Source organism: Marmota flaviventris, chromosome 6 (genome assembly GCF_047511675.1).
Source record: "Marmota flaviventris isolate mMarFla1 chromosome 6, mMarFla1.hap1, whole genome shotgun sequence".
NCBI classification, from domain to species: Eukaryota; Metazoa; Chordata; class Mammalia; order Rodentia; family Sciuridae; genus Marmota; species Marmota flaviventris.
This window is the reverse complement of record NC_092503.1, coordinates 73252357-73277560: the sequence shown is the minus strand read 5'-3', so window position 1 is coordinate 73277560 and position 25204 is coordinate 73252357. Positions and strand designations below refer to the sequence as shown.

The following is a 25204-nucleotide window of genomic DNA, read 5'->3' as shown; positions in this document are numbered from 1 at the left end:
TCATAGGAATTTAAAGACTGAGCCTTAAAGGATGACACCCTCTATGTCTTTTTTAAAACAATCATAAAATCACAAACTACCACATTAAAATCAAATTTGCAATAACAAAATTTTTAAAAAGTTAATCTTAACTTGCTTTTTTAGTTCCTGAACTCTTGACTCCCAACCACTCCACTAAATACATATTCATTGTCAACTTTGCATTGTAAGAATCACTATGCACTGAATGAGCAGTCAGGCGATCTGGTTATGAGATCCAGCTTTGCAAATAATTTGCTGAACAATCTTGGGTCTGTCATTTACTCTCTCCAGTTCTCTATCTCATTTAATAATAAGAGGTTTGAAGCATTTAGATGATATCTAAGCTTGTTTGACTCAATGCTATGATTCTATTCCTAAAGAAGAAATCTGAATTAATTAGACCATTGAAATTCACACTTTCAATAGAGGGAACTTAACTAAATTTCATTTCTTTCTATAACATAATTGGACATATTGATACTGAATAAGGCAGTGGGGAGTTACACCTAAGCTTTAAGATTTTCTACTGATTCAAATGGAAATGCTAAGGTATTAAGGTATTCTTTCTTCTAGCCTGATTCAACCTTAGTAAAACACACAACTCCTTTTTGGTTAAAAAGAAGAGAGTCTTGGTTTAAACCAACATACAAATTAGTGGAACATATGTCAGAGCGTAGCCTCACAAGGCTCCATCCTTGGCCTGTTGAACTTTTAACATTTTTGACAGTGATCTGAAGGAGACATATTTTCCAAATCAAACTTAGGAAGCATATTTAACAACAGAATTAAGAATCAGGAGGATTTGAAAGAATCTCTCACTGAATTAAAAAAAAAAAAAGCCAATCAAACAAATAAAAACCAACCAATCAACCAAACCAAACCAACAACCCACAAAATCCAAACCAAGAAGATGGAAGTTACCAGGAATGAAGGTTAAGTCCTGTGCCTCACACTTGGTACCCCAAACTTATCAGCTACTCCCCACCAATAAAACGAATGGGGACAAAATTGCTTGAAAACTTGCATGAGCACCTCCTCACCCCATAATCCCAGTCTCGCTCAATGACGTTCTACATGGAGCTGATGATGCTGCACAAAATCTTAAAAGGTGAATACGTGATTGCATTGCAGTCACAATAGTGCACAAATCGAAGAAACAAAATGCTCACTTATATTTTCTACAAAGCGAACCTCACCTGCAGTTATGGATCTAGTTAAGGGCACCATACTTAATAAGGCTGTGGCGAATCCTTCTTGTCACGTCGTCCCTAGTTGGATATTTTGGACAGGTAATTTTGCAGCCACATCACATGAATAGTGCTTGAGGATCTAAGGAGTCCAGTTTGGAGAGAGTAAACATAGGAAGCACGCAAAGGGAATGTCTTAGAAGCAAGCAAGCAAGCTGCGCGAAGAGGCTGGCAGCAAGGGCCCTCAGCACCCCGCATCCCCGCACCCCGGTGCGCGGGTGACCAGCTGCACCGCATGGCTCTGCGTGGTTCCAGGCGTCTGCCCCGGCGCGGCCCCACCGGGATGGCGGTGACGAGCCGTGACGACTCAATGGTTGCCTGGGCGCGACGCAGGGGTTCCTAGTCGAGTGCGGCGTGGCAGGTCTCTTCGAAGCGCCTCTCCTTTGGAGCCGGGGCTGTGAGTGTGCATTGGGCGGCCGTCGGGGCCGAGAACCATGAGCCCAGGGGGCGCGGGCTGCTCCGCAGGGCTGCTACTGAACGTGGGCTGGCTGCTCCTGGCGGGCTTCCAGTCCTCGTGTGGGACCAATGTCACCGCCATCCAGGAACCCCCCTTGGTCCACGAGGCCCACGAGGTCCACGAGATCCACGAGGCCCACGAGCCCCACGAGGCCCACGAGGGCGAAAGCGAAGGCGATAGCGAGAGCGACAGCGACAGCGAGGAGGACACCGGTGACAACAACGAAAGCGAAGGGGACAACAACGAGGGCCCTCTGCCTGATAACGAGGAAGCTGGTGAGAGCAGGGGGCTCCTTGACAGGCGCCCAGAGGCACCTGTTGAGGGCAAAAAGCTGACTCTTTATTTGCCCAATAATAATGAGAATCACCTTTGTTACCATTTGTAGAGCTTTCTTGCATATATCAGCCCTGCGTTTATCCATTTTGTGCATCTTATAGCTTTGAAGAAGGATGTGCTGATTGTCCAAGCAAGATAACCAAATAAGCATATGTAGAAGCTACTTAAGAAATAGTTTTAAATATTGCTTTGGAGAAAGAAAAACTTTTTTTTAAAGGGGTGAAGGTAGCTTCCTACCAAGGGGAAATCTTGGTTTTGACTCTTGTTGCAATAATTTCCCCTCCCCATTGTAGTTTTTGTTGTTGTTTTTAAAGTTCGAAATTGCTGGTAGCCCTCTTTCTTTCCACATTTCCCCTTAGGGTGGGAACTCAATGGAATTTATAATTCCCTTTACTGTGACACATCTAGATAGCCCACAAAACTGCCCATGTATAGGCCATGTCATCTTTGTGCAGCCCCTTACCACTGAGCACTTTCACACTGTTGTATTTTGTTTTATTTGTATGTTTAGCTTCAACAAAGGAATGGTGGCAGTAGAAAACATTTATCAGGGGATTCAACTAATGGCATTGTTAGATGATAACATATTAACCAAGGGAGAATGAGCCTGTGCTTGGTACATAAATTTGCCTTATACTGTTGGCTCATTAAGCAATAAAACTTGACAAGCTGCTGTACATGTTATATTGATCAGTAACTCACATGCTGGTGGGTAAATGGTCAGTTGCAGGTTTGCAGTCTTCAAGAGGATGATTCCCTTTCCCCATAAATGACCCAGCTGATGCTAAATTCTTTTAGTATTCTTAGCATTCTTTTGTCTCCTCAATCTATATGTACGGAGTGGGTGCTGTGTCTATCAGCCTTTGTTTTATTTCCCAATGATAGATAGTGACCCTCAGCATGGAAAGAAATTGACTATCTGAGTTTAATAGTAGGATCCAGGCTTGAACCGCTTTGATTACATTATAGAGAGTTTGAAAAGGTCCTTGACTTTGGAAATGTGAAAAAGAAAGATGAGAAGGGCAGCATATGTTCTAAAGCAGTGTAGCTATTGTTTCAGTCTATTTTTCAAAGAAATTGAGTGAATGACTTTAGTGTTAAACTAATGAAGGGATACTTCTAGCTGTAAAATGGTAAATATTATTAAGTTAAACCCAGGTGATGAAGTTACAATGCCTTACATTCAAACTCAAGTGTAGATAAGTTACTTATTCTCTCAGTGTCTAAGTTTCCTCATCTGTGGACTTGAGAGACGTATAATTTCATGCATGGGTGTTTTATCTGGGTAGATTGAGAAGCTAGAACTATAAACAACCAGAAAATTTTCAGGACTCTTATTAAAATTTGCACAGCTCTTCTAATTCTGGAGGACCAGTAAAACCAGGCATCACCATTACTATCCAGTGAACTATTATATTTTTCACTTTTAAATAATTTTACAAATAATTTCCAAAAGTAAGAATAAAGGGTTAGTGAAAACAACTTTGTTAGAAATTTTAATAAAAATATAAACACACCAAAACCCAAATTTTTATTCCTTGTATCTTAGTTTTGAAGGTATTCACAACCTAACTTGAAAGAAGTTTGAATAAAACTAAATGCTCAAACTGTTAAGCATGAACCTGTAATATATCCATCATATAAATACTGATTCCAGATTTCAAGTACATGTCTCATAAAGTCTGGATTATCATTACTCTGGTTCTTTTTGCACTTATATTGTCAAAGCACAATACTTTTGAAAACTTTGAAGGCATGTGTTTTGTTAAAGAGATGAATGCCATCTTTTTGCTGCATAATTGCAGAACACTTTCATTTTCAGTTTATAAACAGCAATTGAAATGATTAATTCAATGAGTTTTTTATTTTCTATTTTTATTTTATTTATTTTTTTTAATTTTTTATTGGTTGTTCAAAACATTATAAAGCTCTTGACATATCATATTTCATACATTAGATTCAAGTTGGTTATGAACTCCCAATTTTACCCCAAATACAGATTGCAGAATCACATCGGTTACACATCCACATTTTTACATAATGCCCTATTAGTAACTGTTGTATTCTGCTACCTTTCCTAAAATTTTATTTAACAAAACTAATTTAGTATAACAAATGATCATTGTCTTTTTATTGGTTTTATTTTTTAAATACATGACAGCGGAATGCATCACAATTCTTATTACATACTAGAACAAGTTTTGATATCTCTGTATATAAAGTATGTTCACACCAACTCATGTCTACATAGATGTACTTTAGATAATGATGTCCATCACATTCCTCCATCATTGCTAACCCCCTGCCCCCTCCCTTCCCCTTCCACCCCTCTGCCCTACCTAGAGTTCATCAATTCCTCCCATGCTCCCTCTCCCTTCAATGAGTTTTATTCATTTCTAACCCATCTATTTCCTTCCAGTCACCTTTATTTATACGTGTCATCATAGTTTGTCCATTTTCAAATCTTGTCAAGTAAATCTTTGTGCATAAACATCATGCAAAAAAAAAAAAAAAGAATACTGTCCACATCCTTTTAGAAAACAGTATGGTCTTGTTGTCACAAAATATTTCAAGATCAAATTCTTCTTATCAAAAATATAACTGGATGAGAACACCATATTTTCTTTCATTCTTAGAAATACAATGCTCACTCCTTGTTTAAAAAAAAATTATCCAGGATAGTCACCTAAGATACTATCATCTCTCACTGAGATTCTGTTTATACAATCAATTTCACCATTACCATTTTCATCTAAAGTTCTGCTGTCTGTGTTCATCTTCTGACTCATTCAATAATTTAGAAATGTTTTTCTCCATGAATTTTCTTCTCTACCATTATGGGCAAAAAATGAAAAATTCTAAAGTCTGTATTTTATTTAATGAAAACCAGAAATAGCCTACATGAAAAGTGTCTTTAGACTTGTTTCATATATTCCTGGGGTAACGTGATGCTTTGGGCAAAGCAATAAGAAAACTGATGCAATAGCTATGATTTACTTCATAAATACATCATCATTTTAGGCAATGCCAATCCTTCTTCAATTTTATTATTTTAGTCTTTTTAAAAATAGTTGTGAATAATTAATGAGTGATGATAAAATAACATCATTACAGATGATAAAATAATAAAATGTTTCAAAATAAAGGAAAATTATGAAGATATTAGGTTTGTATCCTTATGCCTTTTATCCTTTTATATATCTTTAAAATTATATTTATACCGTGTGTGTGTGTGTGTGTGTGTGTGTGTGTATCATTAGATTTCAAAGGGTCCAAAAAGCTGGGCACAGTGGCACATGCCTATAATCTCAGCACTTGGGAGGCTGAGGCAGGAGGATCACAAATTCAAAGTCATCCTCAGCAACTTGGTGAAGCCCTAAGCAAATTAGCAAAACTCTTGTCTCAAAATTAAAAATAAAAAAGGGATAGGGATGTGGGTCAGTGGTTAGTGGAGAAGCCTCACCACATTCTTGCCTCTTATTGAACTAACTGTTGGATTCTATTCATTTTTTTACCTTTTTTTTCTATCAAATTAAGACAATCCATACAATATTTCTGATAGTTAACTTTTGAGCTCTAGGTATAGGACTTTTTATTCTCTTAAGATTTCCTTTTTTGGCATTTGCCCATTCTTCACCCTTTCATTTTTAGATACAGATTTACCTTTGAACACATTTGCTATCCTTCATAGCTTTGCAGAATTCTGGATTCAGTCAGCATGATATCAGGGTTCTTTTTTTTCAGGTCATTAATAAAAATGTTGAACAGGACAGAGCCCCATGACACATCACTTCTACCACATTCCCGCCAACTGACGAATTAGCATCTGTGCATCATCCTGTTTGGCCAATTATACATCAAACTTTGCTGACATTCAGATCATATTTTCCCTTTTTATTCATTGGTGTATAATGGGAAATTTTTACAAATGTCACACTGAAGTCCAGATACATATAGTTACAAAAAACAAAAAAACATTGAAGTGACCTAATGAACATTTAATACATCAAAGAACATTAAAGCTAAAAAGGACTTTAGAGTCTTCTGATTCAATCTCATTTTTTTTTCCTATAAAGAAGCTCAAGTTAGAAGAAATTGAATAATTTCTCAAAGCAGTATAGGTAGTAGATAGTAGAGCTAATTGAGTAATGGATTGTAAAAAGAAGCTGTGAGTAGTCTAGTACTCATTCTCTTACCTATGTTTTTTATGCTCAGGCTTTAGCTTTTAACTTATTTCTTATTATGTGCCAGTTGAAAGTATTTAAGCATTTCAAGCATAAAAAGTCAGTTCAAAATTAATAAGTTATGATAGTCTAAATCATTTATTTAACAAGGCCAATAACTGATTTACTTATATGTATTGAGTACCTACTGTGCATTCAAAGTAACTATATTTGATGCTTGTGAGTACAGAATGAAAAGCTTATGGAACTATTGAGGTTTTACAATAATTCAAAATAAGAAAAATATCAATACGATGTGATATTAATAACTACAAAACAAGCTTAATTTGCATAATTATGACAACTTTGGCATGTTTATAGTGCTAAACAATTTATAGAATTATTTTGTATGCATTATCTTATTTAATTCCTACAATATCAAATCAGATAGGGTTTCCTTTCCAAATGTAACAAAGGTTAACTAGGTATGACAGAATTTAATTAATTTGCCCAAACTCAAAGAGCTTGTTAGTGTTAGAAGTAGCTTTTTGGACTTGAAATTCAATGTACTTTTCTATGTGATTTGTTGCCCCGAGGTACATTGCCTTTTATAATTTTTTTTCTTATACCTCATTTGTTTTTTTATAGAAAGATTTCAGTCCTAATCTGAGCTATGAAGAATTGGTTATATAAGATATTTAGTGGAATTCATGCCAACTTCTTCAAATGATTAGAAAAAGAGAACGTGATTTAGAATCAAGAATTTTTAGCTTCTCAAAGTTGTATACTCTGTGATTATCCTGCTAAATAAAGCATTGAAATATGTTCTTAGAACTATTGAAATTTTCCATTTTAATCTGGAAAGTGAGTAAAACCAATCCATCACTTATAACTTTAATGAACAATTGGCATAAGACTTCTTTTTGGATGAAAATTATGCACTGTTTTTTGTGAGTTTTTGAAAAAAATTTTATTTCTTTTAATTAGAAAAAAATTGTTCTCATTTCTTAAAATTCTAAGGCCTTTTGTATTTTTGTGATTTTTCAATAGACTTTTAACTCACCATGTATTAACTGATAAAAAAAAACCTTAAGTTATATACAAGTTTTAAATATAAACCTTCTTTGCAGGTTATTCCCTAGTTTCATGAACTTCCTTAAAAGTTAAGGCTTCTTTTGATTTAGATAATAGTAAATGCATGAGAAATGGCTTTGCTTCTCTGGTTTAATAGAAATTTTTTTAAAAATTACCTGCTGCCCATATGTTAAGTATTTGTATCCCCCATCCCAAGTCAGAGGTTTTTCACTTAGAAAAGTCTTCATATGATTAAATACTGTATCTTTATACTTTATATTTAGGTCCGAATAAAACAATAGTCAAAGAAGTTGAATTTGGAATGTGCACAGTAACGTGTGGTAAGTAGAAAAGAGCAGGTGAATAATCTAATTTTGGGGGGAGGGAAGGTAAAAACAGATAATGTGGTAATTGTTTACTTGTAATTTGTGTACTTTCATTCATCTCTCATTGCTTTCTATGTCTAACAACTATAATTTACACACAACACTCAGCTGATTTGCTTCAAAACGCAAGATATTTCCAGTTTGCAACCCCCAAGTTTTATTTTAAGCTAACTCCCTATTATTTTTTTGGCACATAAACTGTCTTCACCAAAGTGAAATCTTCTCCATTTCACAGATGTTCATAAGATGAGAGATTTTCCAATGCATCTCACAGATGTCTTCCCACATAATGTGCTGGCAAATCTATCAAGAAATATGCTTATTTGTAATCATCTATTCCAATTTCTCCAATTTATACGTCATGTTTTTTTGGGGAAAAAAGTATTGGCTTTGTGGGAAAGATGATGTTAAAAGAATAAGACTTACGTTGATCATTCTATGGACGGAAATTGGACACAAAATCTCTTAACACGGGGGTAGGATTAAGGCTTATATGCAATTATAGGTCAATGTTTCTCAGACATCTATTCCAAGTGCCTAAAAGGCTTATTAAAACAGTTTGTGGGGCCTACTCAATAGTTTCCAACTCCCTAGACCTGTGGATGGGCCTAAGAATTTGCATTTCAGCTGACAATGAAGCTCAGCCTGATGGTTAAAGGTCCATCATTTAATTTTTTTCTAGGTATTTTCATTCACACATTATAATTATACATAATAGTGGGATTTGTTGTTTAATGTTTATACATATATACAATAAAACAATATAATTTGATTAACTCATTATCTAGTTCTTTTCCATTTCCTCCTGGTCCCCTTCTATTTTCGTGAGATCCCCACCCCGACCTTTATTTATTTATTTTTCTTCCTAGTTTCTTCAAATGAGAGAAAAAATATGAACCCTTGACTTTCTGAATTTGCCTTATTTTACTTAACACAATGCCCTCAGTTTCATCCATTTTCCTGCAAATGACATAATTTCACTCTTTATGGCTGAATAGAGGACTACCCTTTGATAACCCCTGCCATAAATGAGGGCACTGAGAAACATTAGATAATTAACAATGAAATTAAGTTCATCTTAAATGGTCTGCTGTAGACAAAGTGACAGTGACCAGAAGAAAGGGAGAACAATAACTAGAGGATAAGAAGACAGAAAAATTCATGCAGATCTTGATCAAAATTTTTGGGAGCAAACTTTTGGTCAAAAATTATACCTGAATTGTTTTTATTTGAGGTAGCTTTTTAAAAAAATTATGATAAAATACATCCAAAATAAAATTTACTATTTTAACCATTTATTTATTTATTTTGGTCTTCTCTAGCTTTTTTTTTTATAATTTTTTATTGTTGGTTGTTCAAAACATTACAAATTTCTTGATATATCATATTTCACACTTTGATTCAAGTGGGTTATGAACTCCCATTTTTACCCCATATACAGATTGCAGAATTACATCAGTTACACATCCATTGATTTACATATTGCCATACTAGTGTCTGTTGTGTACTGCTGCCTTTCCTATCCTCTATTATCACCCCTCCCCTCCCCTCCCCTCCCCTCCCCTCTTCTCTCTCTACCCCCTCTACTGTCATTCATTTCTCCCCCTTGTATTATTTTTCCCTTTCCCCTCACTTCCTCTTGTATGTACTTTTGTATAACCCTGAGGGTCTCCTTCCATTTCCATGCAATTTCCCTTCTCTCTCCCTTTCCCTCCCACCTCTCATCCCTGTTTAATGTTAATCTTCTTCTCATGCTCTTCGTCCCTACTCTGTTCTTAGTTACTCTCCTTATATCAAAGAAGACATTTGGCATTTGTTTTTTAGGGATTGGCTAGCTTCACTTAGCATAATCTGCTCTAATGCCATCCATTTCCCTGCAAATTCTATGATTTTGTCATTTTTTAATGCAGAGTAATACTCCATTGTGTATAAATGCCACATTTTTTTTATCCATTCGTCTATTGAAGGGCATCTAGGTTGGTTCCACAGTCTTGCTATTGTGAATTGTGCTGCTATGAACATCGATGTAGCAGTGTCCCTGTAGCATGCTCTTTTTAGGTCTTTAGGGAATAGACCGAGAAGGGGAATAGCTGGGTCAAATGGTGGCTCCATTCCCAGCTTTCCAAGAAATCTCCATACTGCTTTCCAAATTGGCTGCACCAATTTGCAGTCCCACCAGCAATGTACAAGTGTACCCTTTTCCCCACATCCTCGCCAGCACTTGTTGTTGTTTGACTTCATAATGGCTGCCAATCTTACTGGAGTGAGATGGTATCTTAGGGTGGTTTTGATTTGCATTTCTCTGACAGCTAGAGGTGGTGAGCATTTTTTCATGTACTTGTGGATTGACTGTATGTCCTCCTCTGAGAAGTGTCTGTTCAGGTCCTTGGCCCATTTGTTGATTGGGTTGTTTGTTATCTTATTGTCTAATTTTTTGAGTTCTTTGTATACTCTGGATATTAGGGCTCTATCTGAAGTGTGAGGAGTAAAGATTTGTTCCCAGGATGTAGGCTCCCTATTTACCTCTCTTATTGTTTCTTTTGCTGAGAAAAAACTTTTTAGTTTGAGTAAGTCCCATTTGTTGATTCTAGTTATTAACTTTTGTGCTATGGGAGTCCTATTGAGGAATTTGGAGCCCGACCCCACCGTATGTAGATCGTAGCCAACTTTTTCTTCTATCAGACAGCGTGTCTCTGATTTGATATCAAGCTCCTTGATCCATTTTGAATTAACTTTTGTGCATGGTGAGAGAAAGGGATTCAGTTTCATTTTGTTGCATATGGATTTCCAGTTTTCCCAGCACCATTTGTTGAAGATGCTATCCTTCCTCCATTGCATGCTTTTAGCCCCTTTATCAAATATAAGATAGTTGTAATTTTGTGGATTGGTCTCTGTGTCCTCTATTCTGTACCATTGGTCCACCCGCCTGTTTTGGTACCAGTACCATGCTGTTTTTGTTACTATTGCTTTGTAGTATAGTTTGAAGTCTGGTATCGCTATACCGCCTAATTCACACTTCCTGCTTAGCATTGTTTTTGCTATTCTGGGTCTTTTATTTTTCCATATGAATTTCATGATTGCTTTCTCTATTTCTACAAGAAATGCCGTTGGGATTTTGATTGGCATTGCATTAAACCTATAGAGAACTTTTGGTAATATCACCATTTTGATGATGTTAGTTCTGCCTATCCATGAACAGGGTATATTTTTTCCATCTTCTAAGATCTTCTTCTATTTCTCCCTTTAGGGTTCTGTAGTTTTCATTGTATAAGTCTTTCACCTCTTTTGTTAGGTTGATTCCCAAGTATTTTATTTTTTTTGAAGATATTGTGAATGGAGTGGTTGTCCTCATTTCCATTTCAGAGGATTTGTCGCTGATATGCAGGAATGCCTTCGATTTATGCGTGTTGATTTTATATCCTGCCACTTTGCTGAATTCATTTATTAGCTCTAATAGTTTCTTTGTAGACCCTTTTGGGTCTGCTAGGTATAGAATCATGTTATCTGCAAATAGTGATAATTTAAGTTCTTCTTTTCCTATTTTTTGCCTTTAATTTCTTTCGTCTGTCTAATTGCCTTGGCCAGTGTTTCGAGAAGTATATTGAACAGAAGTGGTGAGAGAGGGCATCCCTGTCTTGTTCCAGATTTTAGAGGGAATGCCTTCAGTTTTTCTCCATTCAGAATGATGCAGCCTGAGGCTTAGCATAGATTGCTTTTACAATATTGAGGTATGTTCCTGTTATCCCTAGTTTTTCTAGAGTTTTGAACATAAAGGGATGCTGTACTTTGTCGAATGCTTTTTCCGCATCTATCGAGATGATCATATGGTTCTTATTTTTAAGTCTATTGATGTGGTGAATAACATTTATTGATTTCCGTATATTGAACCAGCCTTGCATCCCAGGGATGAATCCTACTTGATCATGGTGCACAATTTTTTTGATATGTTTTTGTATCCGATTCGCCAGAATTTTATTGAGGATTTTTGCATCTAGGTTCATTAGAGATATTGGTCTGTAGTTTTCTTTCTTTGAAGTGTCTTTGTCTGGTTTAGGTATCAGGGTGATGTTGGCCTCGTAGAATGAATTTGGAAGTTCTCCCTCTTTTTCTATTTCCTGAAGTAGCTTGAAAAGTATTGGTATTAGTTCCTCTTTAAAGGTTTTGTAAAACTCTGCTGTATACCCATCCGGTCCTGGGCTTATCTTAGTTGGTAGTCTTTTGATGGTTTCTTCTATTTCCTCAATTGATATTGGTCTGTTTAGGTTGTCTATATCCTCCTGACTCAATCTGGGCAGATCATATGACTTAAGAAATTTATCGATGCCTTCACTATCTTCTAATTTATTGGAGTATAAGGATTCAAAATAATTTTTGATTATCTTCTGTATTTCTGAAGTGTCTGTTGTGATATTGCCTTTTTCATCCCGTATGCTAGTAATTTGAGTTCTCTCTCTTCTTCTCTTCGCTAGCATGGCTAAGGGTCTGTCGATTTTGTTTATTTTTTCAATGAACCAACTTTTAGTTTTGTCAATTTTTTCAATTGTTTCTTTTGTTTCAATTTCATTAATTTCAGCTCTGATTTTAATTATTTATTGCCTTCTACTTCTTTTGCTGTTGTTTTGCTCTTCTTTTTCTAGGATTTTGAGATGAAGTATGAGATCATTTATTTGTTGTTTTTTTCTTTTTTTAAGGAGTGAACTCCAAGCAATGAATTTTCCTCTTAGAACTGCTTTCAATGTGTCCCATAGATTCTGATATGTTGTGTCTGTGTTTTCATTTATCTCTAAGAATTTTTTAATTTCCTCCTTGATGTCTTCTATAACTCATTGATCATTCAGTAACCTATTGTTCATTCTCCAAGTGATGTATGCTTTTTCCTTCCTTCTTTTATCGTTGATTTTCAGTTTCATTCCATTATGATCAGATAAGATGCATGGTATTATCTCTACTCCTTTATATTGTCTAAGAGTTGCCCTGTGACATAATATATGATCTATTTTTGAGAAGGATCCATGTGCTGCTGAGAAAAAAGTGTAACTGCTTGATGTTGGGTGGTATATTCTATATATGTCAATTAAGTCTAGGTTATTAATTGTGTTATTGAGTTCTATAGTTTCCTTATTCAACTTTTGTTTGGAAGATCTGTCCAGTGGCGAGAGAGGTGTGTTGAAGTCTCCCATGATTATTGTATGGTGGTCTATTAGACTCTTGAACTTGAGAAGAGTTTGTTTGATGAACATAGCTGCACCATTGTTTGGGGCATATATATTTATGATTGTTATGTCTTGTTGGTGTATGGTTCCCTTAAGCAGTATGTAGTGTCCGTCTTTATCCCTTTTGATTAACTTTGGCTTGAAATCTATTTTATTTGATATGAGTATGGACACTCCTGCTTGTTTCCGAAGTCCATATGAGTGATATGATTTTTCCCAACCTTTCACCTTCAGCCTATGTATGTCTTTTCCTATCAAATGAGTCTCCTGTAGGCAGCATATTGTTGGGTCTTGTTTTGTGATCCATTCTACTAGTGAGTTTAAGCCATTAACATTTAGGGTTATTATTGAGATATGGGTTGTTCTTCCAGCCATATTTGTTTATTTCTGTTACTAAACATGGTTTGTTTTCCTCTTTGATTATTCCCCCCCCCCCTTTGTTGTCCTACCTCCCACTGTTGGTTTTCATTCTTATTTTCCATTTCCTCTTCCTGTAATGTTTTGCCGAGGATGTTTTGAAGAGATGGTTTTCTAGCTGCAAATTCTTTAAACTTTTGTTCCAGGAGCCGGAACTCGGCCGCTCTGTGCTCGGTGTATGCTCTGATAAGAGCTGGCTCCAAGAAGCAGTTTCCGCGGCCTCCTTAGCCCTGGGCCAGGGCAGTTCCGGGAGCCAGAACTCGGCCGCTCCGAGCTCGGTGTATGCTCTGATAAGAGCAGGCTCCAAGAAGCACTCAGGCACTGAGCCTGAGTAATCTGTCTGCAAGCCGCAGGCGAATGGCAGCCTGAAATTACCTGTTCTTTGGCTGAATGAGCTGCGGTCAGTCGAAAACAGGGCCGCTGGCCTCCTCTGTGGTCTGACCGGTGTGGAGAACCGAAATGGAACGCTTTCTTCCCCCGTCTCGAACCCAGAATTCAGCACTGAGTACGGTGCTTGCACGGCTGGCAGAAACTGCAGCGCTGTATCCCTGCACCACTATCTCCTCCTCGTTTCCCAGCGCGCGCTGCAGACTCTAGCAGCGGGGCGATTTGCTGAATAAGCAGTGTTACCCTCTGTGCGACAAATCTCTCGCGTTTGAGTCCCCGTAGCCGATCCTCGTGCGATGGAAATCCTTCCTCCAGGTTCCGGAGCACCCCACTATTGCTGGAAATTCCTAACAAGATAGCCTTTAGCAGTCCTCTCTCGTCATACTCCCACACAGTGACGCGGCACACGGGGGCAATGCACTCCCCTCACCGCCATCTTCTCTTTCCTATTTTAACCATTTATATATATAAAATCTAGTGGCCTTAAGCATATTCATATTATTGTACAACCATCACCACTATCCATTTTGAACTTTGTCAACATCATGAACTAAAATCTCACACCCATTTAAACTAACTTTCCACTTCTTCCAGTTTCTGGCAACTACTCTTCTTTCAATCTCTTAAAGTAGTTTTAAACCTGGTTTTTACTTTATATAAGTAAGAGTCAAAATTAGGGGAATCTATGTAATAAACATATGATTACTCATTTGTAGCTTATATCTTTCTCTTGCTACTTGCTTGAAATTTTTTGCAGGTTAAAACAATTATTTTTCATGACACCTCCAATAATTAATGTTTTTTATTTGTTAAAGGCATGCTTTAAAAATTGTATATTTATTCTCTCAAAATTGATTTTTTTAAATCAAGTTTTTTTTTTGGTTACTATGTATCAGGCATTGTTATAGGGGCTATGGATAAAATAGTGAAAAACAAAACGAAACAAAACTTTTTACCTTCAAAGCATGTATATTTTAGTAGGACAAGACAAATAATATGTTAGTGATAAACTAGGTGGTTATAAGTTCTAAAGAAAAAAATAAACCAAAAATGTAATATTTCAGATCTAAAATGTTAAAAGTATTGTCAGTTTATATTAACTACATAGAAAAGAAAAAGGTTTTAGTGAAAATTCTATTTAACTCCTAAAAAATATTTTAACACTTAGACACTTTTTTCCAATATTTTGGCAGATATTTAGGTGTTACTCGGAAAATTGCATACCTGCCACATATCTCAGTGAGCTGTGTTTAAATAAGTATATAAAATACCTGCTTGGAAAATATTTGTGCATTTCAGAATAAGACTGTGCCTCAAAAGAAACACCTATCATAAATTCAAGTGGAGCCATACAAAAGCCATTCTCAGCCATCTCTTTTAATTAATTTGTTTATTTATTTTGCCATCACTAGGGATTGAACCTAAAGTTTCATACATGCTGGACAAGTGTTCTGCTACTAAGCTACATCCCCAGCCTTATTTATTTATTTTTTTTAAAAGGCAGAGTCTCACTAAATTGCTGAAGCTGGCCTTGAATTGATGATCCTCTTGCCTCAGCCTCCCAAGATTCTGGGATTACAGGCATGCACCACAGTGCCTGATTCAGCTCCCTCCTAATCAAAAGACACTTTCACCTTCCATACTCCTGTCCCATAGGAAGTCCTCTCTCCTTACTCAGACTGTGGTCCATAAAATGGCTACATTAGCATCACCAAGGAGCTTGTTAAAAATGCATAATATTAGACATACTCAAGACAGACTGAATCAAAATTTGCATTTTAGTAAGAACTCCATGTGATTTGCATGTACTCTTAAATTTGAGAAGCACTATTGTAAGCCACTGTTCTAATCTTCAACTTTTCTATCCCTTGAGAATGGGTTTTATGATTAATACCTTGTAGAGGCTGAAAGAGGTAATCTGGTAGACAAGGAAATCAAGGAATCTTGCTTAGCTTGTGACCTTGCAGTCTTAACACCAAATGTATTCAGCAGTGTTGCTGATCCAGAATTTATCATCTCCCTCAATTATTGCAATTAAAGCCTGACTCAGAATTCTAGGATTGCTTAGTAAAAGATTTGGTTTCTTGTAACAAAAATTATCTTGCTGGAAATGGAGATTTGGTTATTAATGAGTTATCTTGTCTATTTTAACACAGAGACTACCAATCTAAATATTAAAAAGTATCATTTATGGTAAAATATGATTTTGGATTTTTCTCCAGAAGTTCCATGCCCCCACTCTGAAAAGGTTCACAGTCAAATAAGTTTGCAAAATTCTGTGTACTACTGTGTTTCATCAAACCTAATTTTATTTTCTGTAAGAAGCACATTTTATGTATTCTAAAAAGAAAAAATGCTGTCATACCACAGTTATATTAATGTATTCTGATTTCAAAGATGTTAACATGTAAAATCTTTGCATCTTAGATTAACAAGAATTTATACATAATAGCATACTAATTTATTAGCATATTAAAAGTTTCTAAAAACTTCTGTAGTAAAGACATCACATGAAGAGAGAGAGTGTACAGAATGGGAGGAAATCTTTGTCAGCTGTTCCTCTGACTGGGGATTGCTATCCAAAACATATGCACAACTAAAACCACCTAACACCCAACAAACAAACAACAAATATCCTTGGCTGGGACTGTAGCTCAGTGGCAGAACACTTGCCTCTGGGTTTGATCCTCAGCACCACATAAAAATAAACAAAATAAGGCTGTGCTATCCATCTACAACTACAAAAAAAAATTAAGAAAAAAGAACAAATATCCCAATCAATAAACCAGCAAAAGAATTACACAGACATTTCTCAAAAGATGCACAAAGAGCCAATAAATATATGATATAATGTTCAACGTCTCTAGCAATCAGGGCAATACAAATCAAAACTACATTGAGAATTCATCTCAAACCAGTCAAAATGCCAGTTATCAAGAACACAAAAAATAATAAATGATGGCAAAGACGTGGGGAAAAAGTACATTGTATATTGTTGGTAGAACTATAGATGAATACAACCGTTCTGGAAAGCAATATGGAGATTTCTCAAAAAACTAGGAATGGAACCACCATATGACTCAGCTATCCCACTTCTTGGTGTTTACTGAAAAGAATTAAAATCAGCATACTGTAGTGATATAGCCACCTTGATGTTTATAGCAGCACAGTTCACAATAGCCAACTTATGGAATCAACCCAGGTATCCATCAGCAGATGAATGGTAAAGAAAATGTAGTATCTATACACAATGAAGTCTTACTCAACTATGAAGAAGAATGAAATTATGGCATTTTCTGGTAAATGGATGGAAATGAAGAACATTGTGTTTAGCCATTCTCACAAAATCAAGATTTAAATATTTCTCTCATAGATAGAAGCTAGAACAAAACAAGGGAAAGAAGGAGGGGGGAACTGGATATTATAAAAATATAGACAAAGTCCATGGAGTAGAAGAAGATCAAAAGGGAGGGAGGAGGGACAATAAAAAAGGGAGGAAATGTGGAATGAATTTAACAAAATCACGTTAGATACATATATAAACACAGCACATGGAATTTCACCTTTACATATAAGTAGAAAGAACCCATCAAAAATAAATAAGTAAATGAGACAAAGGAAGATCAGTAAAGAAGAGAAAGGAGGAGTATATGGAGAGAAAGGAGGGGAGGGAAAATCTGGGAAACGGGAACTGAAATCAAATTCCATGTATGTACGGTTTTGTCAGAATGAACCCAACTACTATGTATGATTATAAATGTGCCAATAAGATAGAAAAAGAAAAAAGAGGTCCTTTTCATTTTATTTAATGTACCATTTTCAAATGCGTAGATGATTGTAGAATGACCAGTGTTTTATGTAATTAATTTGAGAAAATACTGTTTTATGAAATTATTACGAACAAGGAGCTTTAGAAAATTCTAAATGTTATCACTGCGAATTTAGGAGTTAACTTTCTGAAATTAAGAGAAAAGTCTAAACAATTAATAAATTTTAAAAAGGAAGCAAGAAAAGATAAGCCAGACCTGGGTGAGAAAGTAAAGACCTTCTTTAGTTCGTTTTTTTCTTAACATTTGCCCATTTCTTTCTACCTAAGGTGTTGGTGTTAGAGAAGTTATATTGACAAATGGATGCCCTGGAGGCGAATCCAAGTGTATTGTTCGAGTAGAAGAATGCCGTGGACCAGCAGATTGTGGCTGTAAGTATTGGTGGGTGACAGAGGGGAAGAGTTCATCTCAGGGAAACACCCTTACCCTCAGATTGCCACTGAATACAAGGAGACAGCCAGTGGATGCGTTGAAAGGAAATCTACAATTTAATTTCCATTCTCTAGACACTTATAACTGTGAGTAACTTTCTGCTTTTGCTTTACATTTTTCAGTGACATCTAAAATTTAACAGATATATTTATCTGCTGTATACTGGACCCTCTCTCTATACTTGGGGTCTGTGGTTGAGTCTGTCCTCAAGTGGAACACTTTTGATGTTTTGGTCATGGCATTTTATCAGTGGGTTGGTAAATCTTAAATTGGGAACTTTGAGGTCTGTTCAGCATCCAGTTATGCTATTCTGACATTTTAATATCTCTAATGAGGTTTCCTAACCAGTAAATTGGAAGCTACTAGCAGACCTCAAAGTTCAGTGTAACAGATCACTGATTGCCCTTACCTCTTCTCTAGAATTTATTCTGCATTAAAAAACTGAGAGACATTGTGTCTCCTCACTTGCTTTTTTTGGTGACTTTATTATTGTCTTCATCACTCTTCTCTTACCCCACTACATTCCAGCTCCCAATTTTAAGATTTGGTAACTTGCAATATCTAATTGATTTTTATGACTGGGAGTGACTTTTAAAAGTAATGACATATGTGAAGCAACTTATAATGCCCAATGATATTTATGTATTTGATTTTTCTTTTGTTCAGGGGGTAAACCAATTTCAGAAAGTCTTGAAACTATTAGATTGGCATGTGTTCATACATCTCCTGTAAATCGTTACAAATATATGTGGAAACTTCTAAGGGCAGACCAAGTAAGTAATGAACATATGTAATCTGGTGCTTTCCTAGTGAGTGATAAAGTTTGTATCCCAGTTTAGATAACTCTCAGAAAACTCTATTTAAAAGCATTTTGCAAAAGAGGAAAATAATATTGGAATTCAAAATTTTTTCACTATTCAGTGAGATTTAAGACATTCTATATGTCTTAAAGTCAACTAGAAATAGAACTTTTAAACATCCATATAATATGAACTATTTTTATTTTGTAAGTAAGGTTTTTATTTATTTTTAAAGGAGTTGTATATTAATGGCAGTAGCTAATACTAGTTAAAGAATTTTGCCAGGTACTGGGGATTCAACCCAGAGTAGCTTAACCCCTGAGCCACATCCCCAGCCCTTTGTATTTTTTATTTTGAGACAGGGTTTCACTAAGTTGCTCAGGGTCTTGCCATGTCACTGAGGCTGGCCTCCAACTTGTTATTCTCCTGCCTCAGCCCCTTTAGTAGCTGGAACTACAAACATGCACCAACGCGCTCTTCTTAAGCATATAACAACCCTACGGTTGCTATACCATTGTATAGATAAGTAACTGATGTGTAGAGAATAACTTGTCTACAGTCATACAGATAGGAAGTGGTAGCATTGAGATTTGAAGTCTGGATTTTCTGACTCCAAAATCCATGTGCACAATTAATTAGCATACTAGGCTCCAAGAGTCAGTGACTCTTCTTTTTTTGAAGGAAGTAATGGTTTTCTGACCTTAAGTGTAGGGAAGAACATTGATACTTTGTTTTTTGTTTGTTTGTTTTGTTTTGTTTTAATAGCAACCTGTTATACTTGCAAATGATTCAGCAATCCTGGATGTACAAAGAGATATCCACCCCTTGGCTTTCCAGTGTGACACCATGGATAATTCTGAAATGGTAGCATCTATTAAATTCACAGTCTATACATCTAATGGTAAGTGCACAGCAATATTTTGGTTTGCTTATATCTTACACTTCAAAAAGCATCAAAATCACCTGGAGAGCTTGTTAAGACACAAGTCTCTATCCAGCCCAACTCAGTGCTTCTGTTTGAGTAGGTCTGGACTAGAAATGGCATGCAAATTTGCCTTTCTGACAAGTTCCCAGGTGATGCTATTGCTGCTGGTGTCCACAGTGCTGAGAAACACTGGTTTATATCATTGAAGCTTTTCTACCAGATAATAATTAACTTATTTTTCACAAAGTAGCATTAAATGTGGCTCACTTTGGGAAACTGGTCCTTTAAGACCAGGCTTTTAACTTGAAATATATATATTCTTGCATTTACTTCCATCATAAAAGTGAAAGTGGATTAATGGAATTCTCATGAATGCTTACAAAACTCTTAGCACAGAAAAATAATAAAATTAATTTTAAAAATTAAGAAACACGAAGTCAGAGCACTTTTCTTTAAAAATTATCTATTTGAAGAAAATATTTTTTTGATAATGCAGAAATGCATGTCTCTGTGTCACAAAAGGCAAATCTTGTCCTGAACATAATTTTACATGTTGTACATTGTTTCCCTTGTGAGATGGATCTGCATTCATGTCCTTTCAGTTTAATCTATGATGTCTTTTGTATCCAGGTAATCATTTCCTTTTATGTAGGTGCTCTTAACCATTTATAATGTTGTCATTTTTGTTAGAGGCGTGGGGGACTTGATCACAAGTTCTTTTGAGAATCCAATCAAGGCTCTGGATCTTCTTCAGAGAAAAATGTTCAATATACAAACATGGCAAAAGTTATGTGTAATTTTAAGAGAGCTTATGGATTTCCTGAAGCTATTTTTGTACCCCAGGTAAATGGCTTCCGCTATTGTCTAGAGATACCAAACATAATGTAATGTGGTATCTTTATTCAAATGAGAACAGGGTAAAGTGTTTTGGGGGTGATTCTAAAAAATATAAACTATTTACTATTTAAACTTCCTTTGATGTGCTATTTAGCAACTTAAAAAAATCTTCATGGTTAAAGCTAATAACACTAAAAGGATAATTTCAATAAAGTACTAAAAAACTACAGAAGAGAGGACCAAAGTAGCAAACTAAAAAATATCTCAGCTAGCCTTAGTTTATGATATTATGAAAGCCACTGGACCATTCTTGGCCCTTGTCCTCACTTCCTGGGTCCTGGGAGAACTGGTTAGTAGTGAGTAGTCTAAACTACTCTCCACCTTCTCTTGGCTAATGTTGCAAGATGCTACATACTCCTCTCATGATTAGAAAGGAGAATGCATTTGCTAGGATGCAAGTTAAGGGCTGGAGAACAGAACTCAAAATGTGCCTGTCCTTTATTGAGATGAAGTTAACTTTGTAGCCTAGGGGTGGTGGGGTAGCTTTGTTGTCTTAGTGCATGCAGTAGTTGAACAACAAAATGTTCTCAGAACACGATTAGATTCTTTCAAAAATTACAATTTGGGTACATCACTGTAAAAGACCCTTTTGACTGTTTAGACATCAAACAAATGTTTGGGTTAGAAATGTCCACATAGTATTGTATTGGCTTCCATTTTATATATTACCATTTTTCACTCCCACAAGAGCTGTCTTTCATAAATAGGCCTTGTTATGGCTTGGTTTGTGTGCCCTTTCCCCAGAAAAGAGACTTTGAAGTCTTGCCTTTCCCAGTACTCAGAATGTGGCCATAATTGGAAAGACCATCATTGTAGATGTAATTAGTTAAGATGAGATCCTAGTAGAGTAGGATAGGCCTTAACCCAATGTGACTGGTCTCCTTGTAAGAAAAGGGGAATTTGAAGAGGGGAGAGAGACAAAGGCAGAGGAATGTCGTGTGAAGACATAGGCATATGAGGAGATGGGCACGTGAAAACAGAGATTGGACGTATGCTGCCACAGACCAAGGAACATCAGGGCTCCCAGAAGCTGGAAGAGGCAACACAGGATCCTCCCTTAGACCCTTCAGATGGATCATGGTCCTACCATCACAATTCCCCCCTTATTTTTTTTTTTTTTTTTTGCCTCCAGAACTATGAAACAATAAATTTCTGTTGTTTTTAAGTCACATAGTTTGTGGTACTTTGTTATGGTGTCCCGAAGACATTAACACATACATAAGCTTTGTTTATATCTAAAAAGTGAGTGTATTGAAATTTGACCTATTTTCCATTAGAAAATTTCAATAGATGTAAAAGCAGTCTAGGTAACCCTTGAGAGAAGATTACTGTTGTAATGAACTAAAATCTTTATATGCCTCATTGTCTACCTTCTCTCTCTGCTAATGTTGCAGGGTAGTACATAAATGGAAACTAATTTTTGCATTTCTCCTCAGGTTTTAGTTCTCAAGGTATTTTTAACTTTAAGTTTTTTTTTTTTTAAAAAAACCCTCACTTCTATATATCTAACATTATTTTACGATAAAAAGATTTTTAAATCTATCAAAATTGGGATACAAACATGGATGTAATTTTTCCATTATACTTGGAACTATTTAATATCACTGTATTGAGTTTATACTCTAGAATTACTAGGGAAAATGGGGAGTTATAATCCATGGTGTTTAAAGGTCAGAAAAAAAATATTCAGAAAAATAATTGAGATTTTCCATAGAGGAGACTACTTCTGATACACTGGCACTTACCAAAATAGTCAAAACAAAAAATTTTGCAAACATTACATCTCTCTGGACCTTGCTTTACTTGAACCGTATAAAATGATATTTGGGTCTGATGGTTTCTATGGTCCTTTTCAGATTTTTTTATTCAATGATTCTAGAATTTGGGGAACAGAAAGAGCCATAAGAAAGTGATTTAATTCACAAAACAAGTAATCCTTGATATAAATTGGCTTTTCACCAGTTTACAATGTAGCAGTGCTCCCACACATACTGTAAACTAGCTTTGTTTCTTTAGTAGCCTTATTTGCAGATAGAGCAGACACATATGGGAGAGAAGGCTTAATTTAAGAGTGGTGTGTGGATATTTGTATAGAAAGCAATGAGCCTCGATCTCAGTTTTATATTTTTAACATATTAAAAATTAGAGATGTATCATAATCCTAAGCATAAAACTAAACCCATAAATCTTTAAGAAGAAAACATAGAGGAAAATCTGTGTTATTCAGTAGTAGGAAAAGTTTCTTAGACATGATTCACAGAATGATCACAGTAAAAGGAAATAATGAATGTATTAAGACTTCATTAAAATTTAAAAACTTGAGCTCACTTAAAGAAAATCATTTGGAGATTGAGTAGCCAAGCTAAAATCTGGGAGAAACTCATAAGACATGGACAGCCAATACAATCAGTTTGAGAAAGTCCTTACCGTTTCTTAGAAAACTAAGTATACATCTACCCTATATGACCCAGCAATTCCATTCTTTGGTTTCCAACAGAACTGATATATATTCACAAAATGACTTCTACAAGAATGTTCATAGGACTATATAATAGGCTTTAAACTGAAGCAGTCTAAATATTCACCAGTGGCAGGATAAATAAATTGGAGGACTACTCTGTATAAAAAAGAAAAACCATCATCATATGTAACAGTGGGGGTGAATCTCTAACACTGTGCTGAGTGAAAAGAAGCTTTATACAGTGTATGTGCCCATTCATATGAAGTTATAGAAAAGACAGAACTAATCTTGGTGGAAAACAAGATCAGATGCAATACTGTTTGCTTCTGGGGCTTGGGCAGGAATTAACCCAAAGGGGCTTGAGGGAACTTTCTGGGATATAGGAGCATTCTTTGTCTCCATCAGCATTTGATTACTTAAGTGTGTTTGCCTTTTCCAAATCTAAGCAATGTACATTTAAGATCTTTGTGCAATTCATTACACATAAATTTTATGTCAAAGAAAAAATATAAGCAAATGTTGAATTCTAGCTATTGATAGGCCACCTACAGAATTTGGGGAAAGTTGTGCTGATGCCTGCAAATTACATGAAAATGTAAGATGAGTTAAAGGATTAATAGTGGGATGGATGGATGAATGAATGAAGGAATAGTAAAAATATTATTGAAACTATTTAGGTGGTGGTAATATAGGTGTTTGTTGGTATGTTCTTTCAGACTTTTTTGTATGTTTAAACATGCATATTTCAGACATGCCAAACAAAGTTCATTAACAATTTTCTTCCTACTAATTCTTTTTGTATTTTCTTAGAGTTGTTTTTTCAAATATAAAGTTTCCATTTAGATTTTCATTTCCTTTTTTTTTTGTTTGTTTCCAGTAGAAATAATCATCAGGTGTGTGTGTTTTCTTTAGAATTGCAGATGAGAAGATCAAGCCGACCAGACACTGATGCAGTCCTAGTTTTTGTGCTGACCACAGGAGTCATTATCTGTGTATTTGTGATCTTCGTATTGATCTTCATAATTATTAATTGGTAGGTGAATGCCCAGGATGCATTGTCACCTTTGATTGACATCCTCCTCATCTCCCCCTCCCTCATCTAGTGAAAAATCCTGGCCATGATGTCTCCAGCATGTGTCTTGAAATTGTCCAGCTCCCTTCATTCCTCCTGTGACAATGCTAGTTCAGGCTATCCCATCTCTTATGTGGATGCTTTTAAAAATGATCTTATGACTTTCTTCCTAGCCATGAGAGAGCGTTTAAATGCAATTCTTAGGAATTTATAAGGCAATTCCTTAAAAAATTATTTAATGAATATTTGTGTTGTTCAATTGTAGTTCTCACAACTTTAAAACTTGATTATTGTAATCTACTAATTCATTTATATGAAAATATATCTAATGTCTGTATGAACATTACACCCTGGTAAGTACAAGCATTCATCTACTAGCCCAATGCAGCTGGTACATTACAAACTAAAGCTGATCTGTGAATAAAAGACACATCTATATATAGAAAATGTAAATAGGAGTCTCATTTAGTTTTTGTTTTCACTTCATATTATGGTTTTTGTTTCGTTCTTGTTTTTTTCCCTTAGGGCAGCAGTGAAAGCTTTCTGGGGGGCGAAAGCCTCTACAACTGAGATACACTCAGAGCTGAGTTCTATGAGATACAAAGACTCAACTTCTCTTGACCAGTCACCAGCAGAAATACATGGACACGAAGATGATGCTTTAAGTGAATGGAATGAATGATGCATGGATGACATATGACAAACCAGAGGATATTAGAGAATATCAGATTTATTATTATAAAAATAAAATATATACTGAAATACTTTAATAACGTTGCAACAAATTTACCACAGTTTGGAACTAATTCAATGTGAGGATAGGCTCTTTAATCAGTGGCACACTTATTTGTGGTACAGTTATCAAAAGTTACTTTTAATTTGTTCTTAATATTTGCAATTTCAGGTAATAGCTTTGGGGATGTTTATCTAGAGGTATGTATGTGTGTGTATACATATATATATATATATATATATATATATATATATAATGCGTATATATATAATGTGTATATATATAATGCATATATATATACATATATATTTTCAATCACTTTGATCATTTTTTAAATTATTTGCCCTTCTAACCTA

General features: G+C 35.6%; 1 protein-coding gene across 1 annotated transcript; it reads left to right on the top strand.

Annotated features, from left to right (window-relative positions):
• The first annotated feature begins 1702 nt into the window (after positions 1-1702).
• Spaca1 (sperm acrosome associated 1) lies at positions 1703-25041 on the top strand. The gene is made up of 8 exons (XM_071613906.1): positions 1703-1822; positions 1877-2000; positions 7583-7639; positions 17798-17899; positions 18627-18733; positions 19526-19661; positions 23956-24076; positions 24641-25041. Exons 1-8 carry the CDS (start codon positions 1703-1705, stop codon positions 24795-24797), a joined length of 924 nt encoding a protein of 307 aa, XP_071470007.1. The 3' UTR covers positions 24798-25041.
• The last annotated feature ends 163 nt before the right edge of the window (positions 25042-25204 follow it).

What these genes read in the sequence shown, in the direction of transcription:
- Spaca1 (XM_071613906.1), top strand. Translation starts at nt 1,703, where the DNA reads ATGAGCCCAGGGGGCGCGGGCTGCTCCGCAGGGCTGCTACTGAACGTG. An exon ending in AACTTCTAAGGGCAGACCAA is followed by an intron (nt 18,734 to 19,525) that starts GTAAGTAATGAA and finishes TTGTTTTAATAG; the next exon opens with CAACCTGTTATACTTGCAAA. An exon ending in CACAGTCTATACATCTAATG is followed by an intron (nt 19,662 to 23,955) that starts GTAAGTGCACAG and finishes TGTTTTCTTTAG; the next exon opens with AATTGCAGATGAGAAGATCA.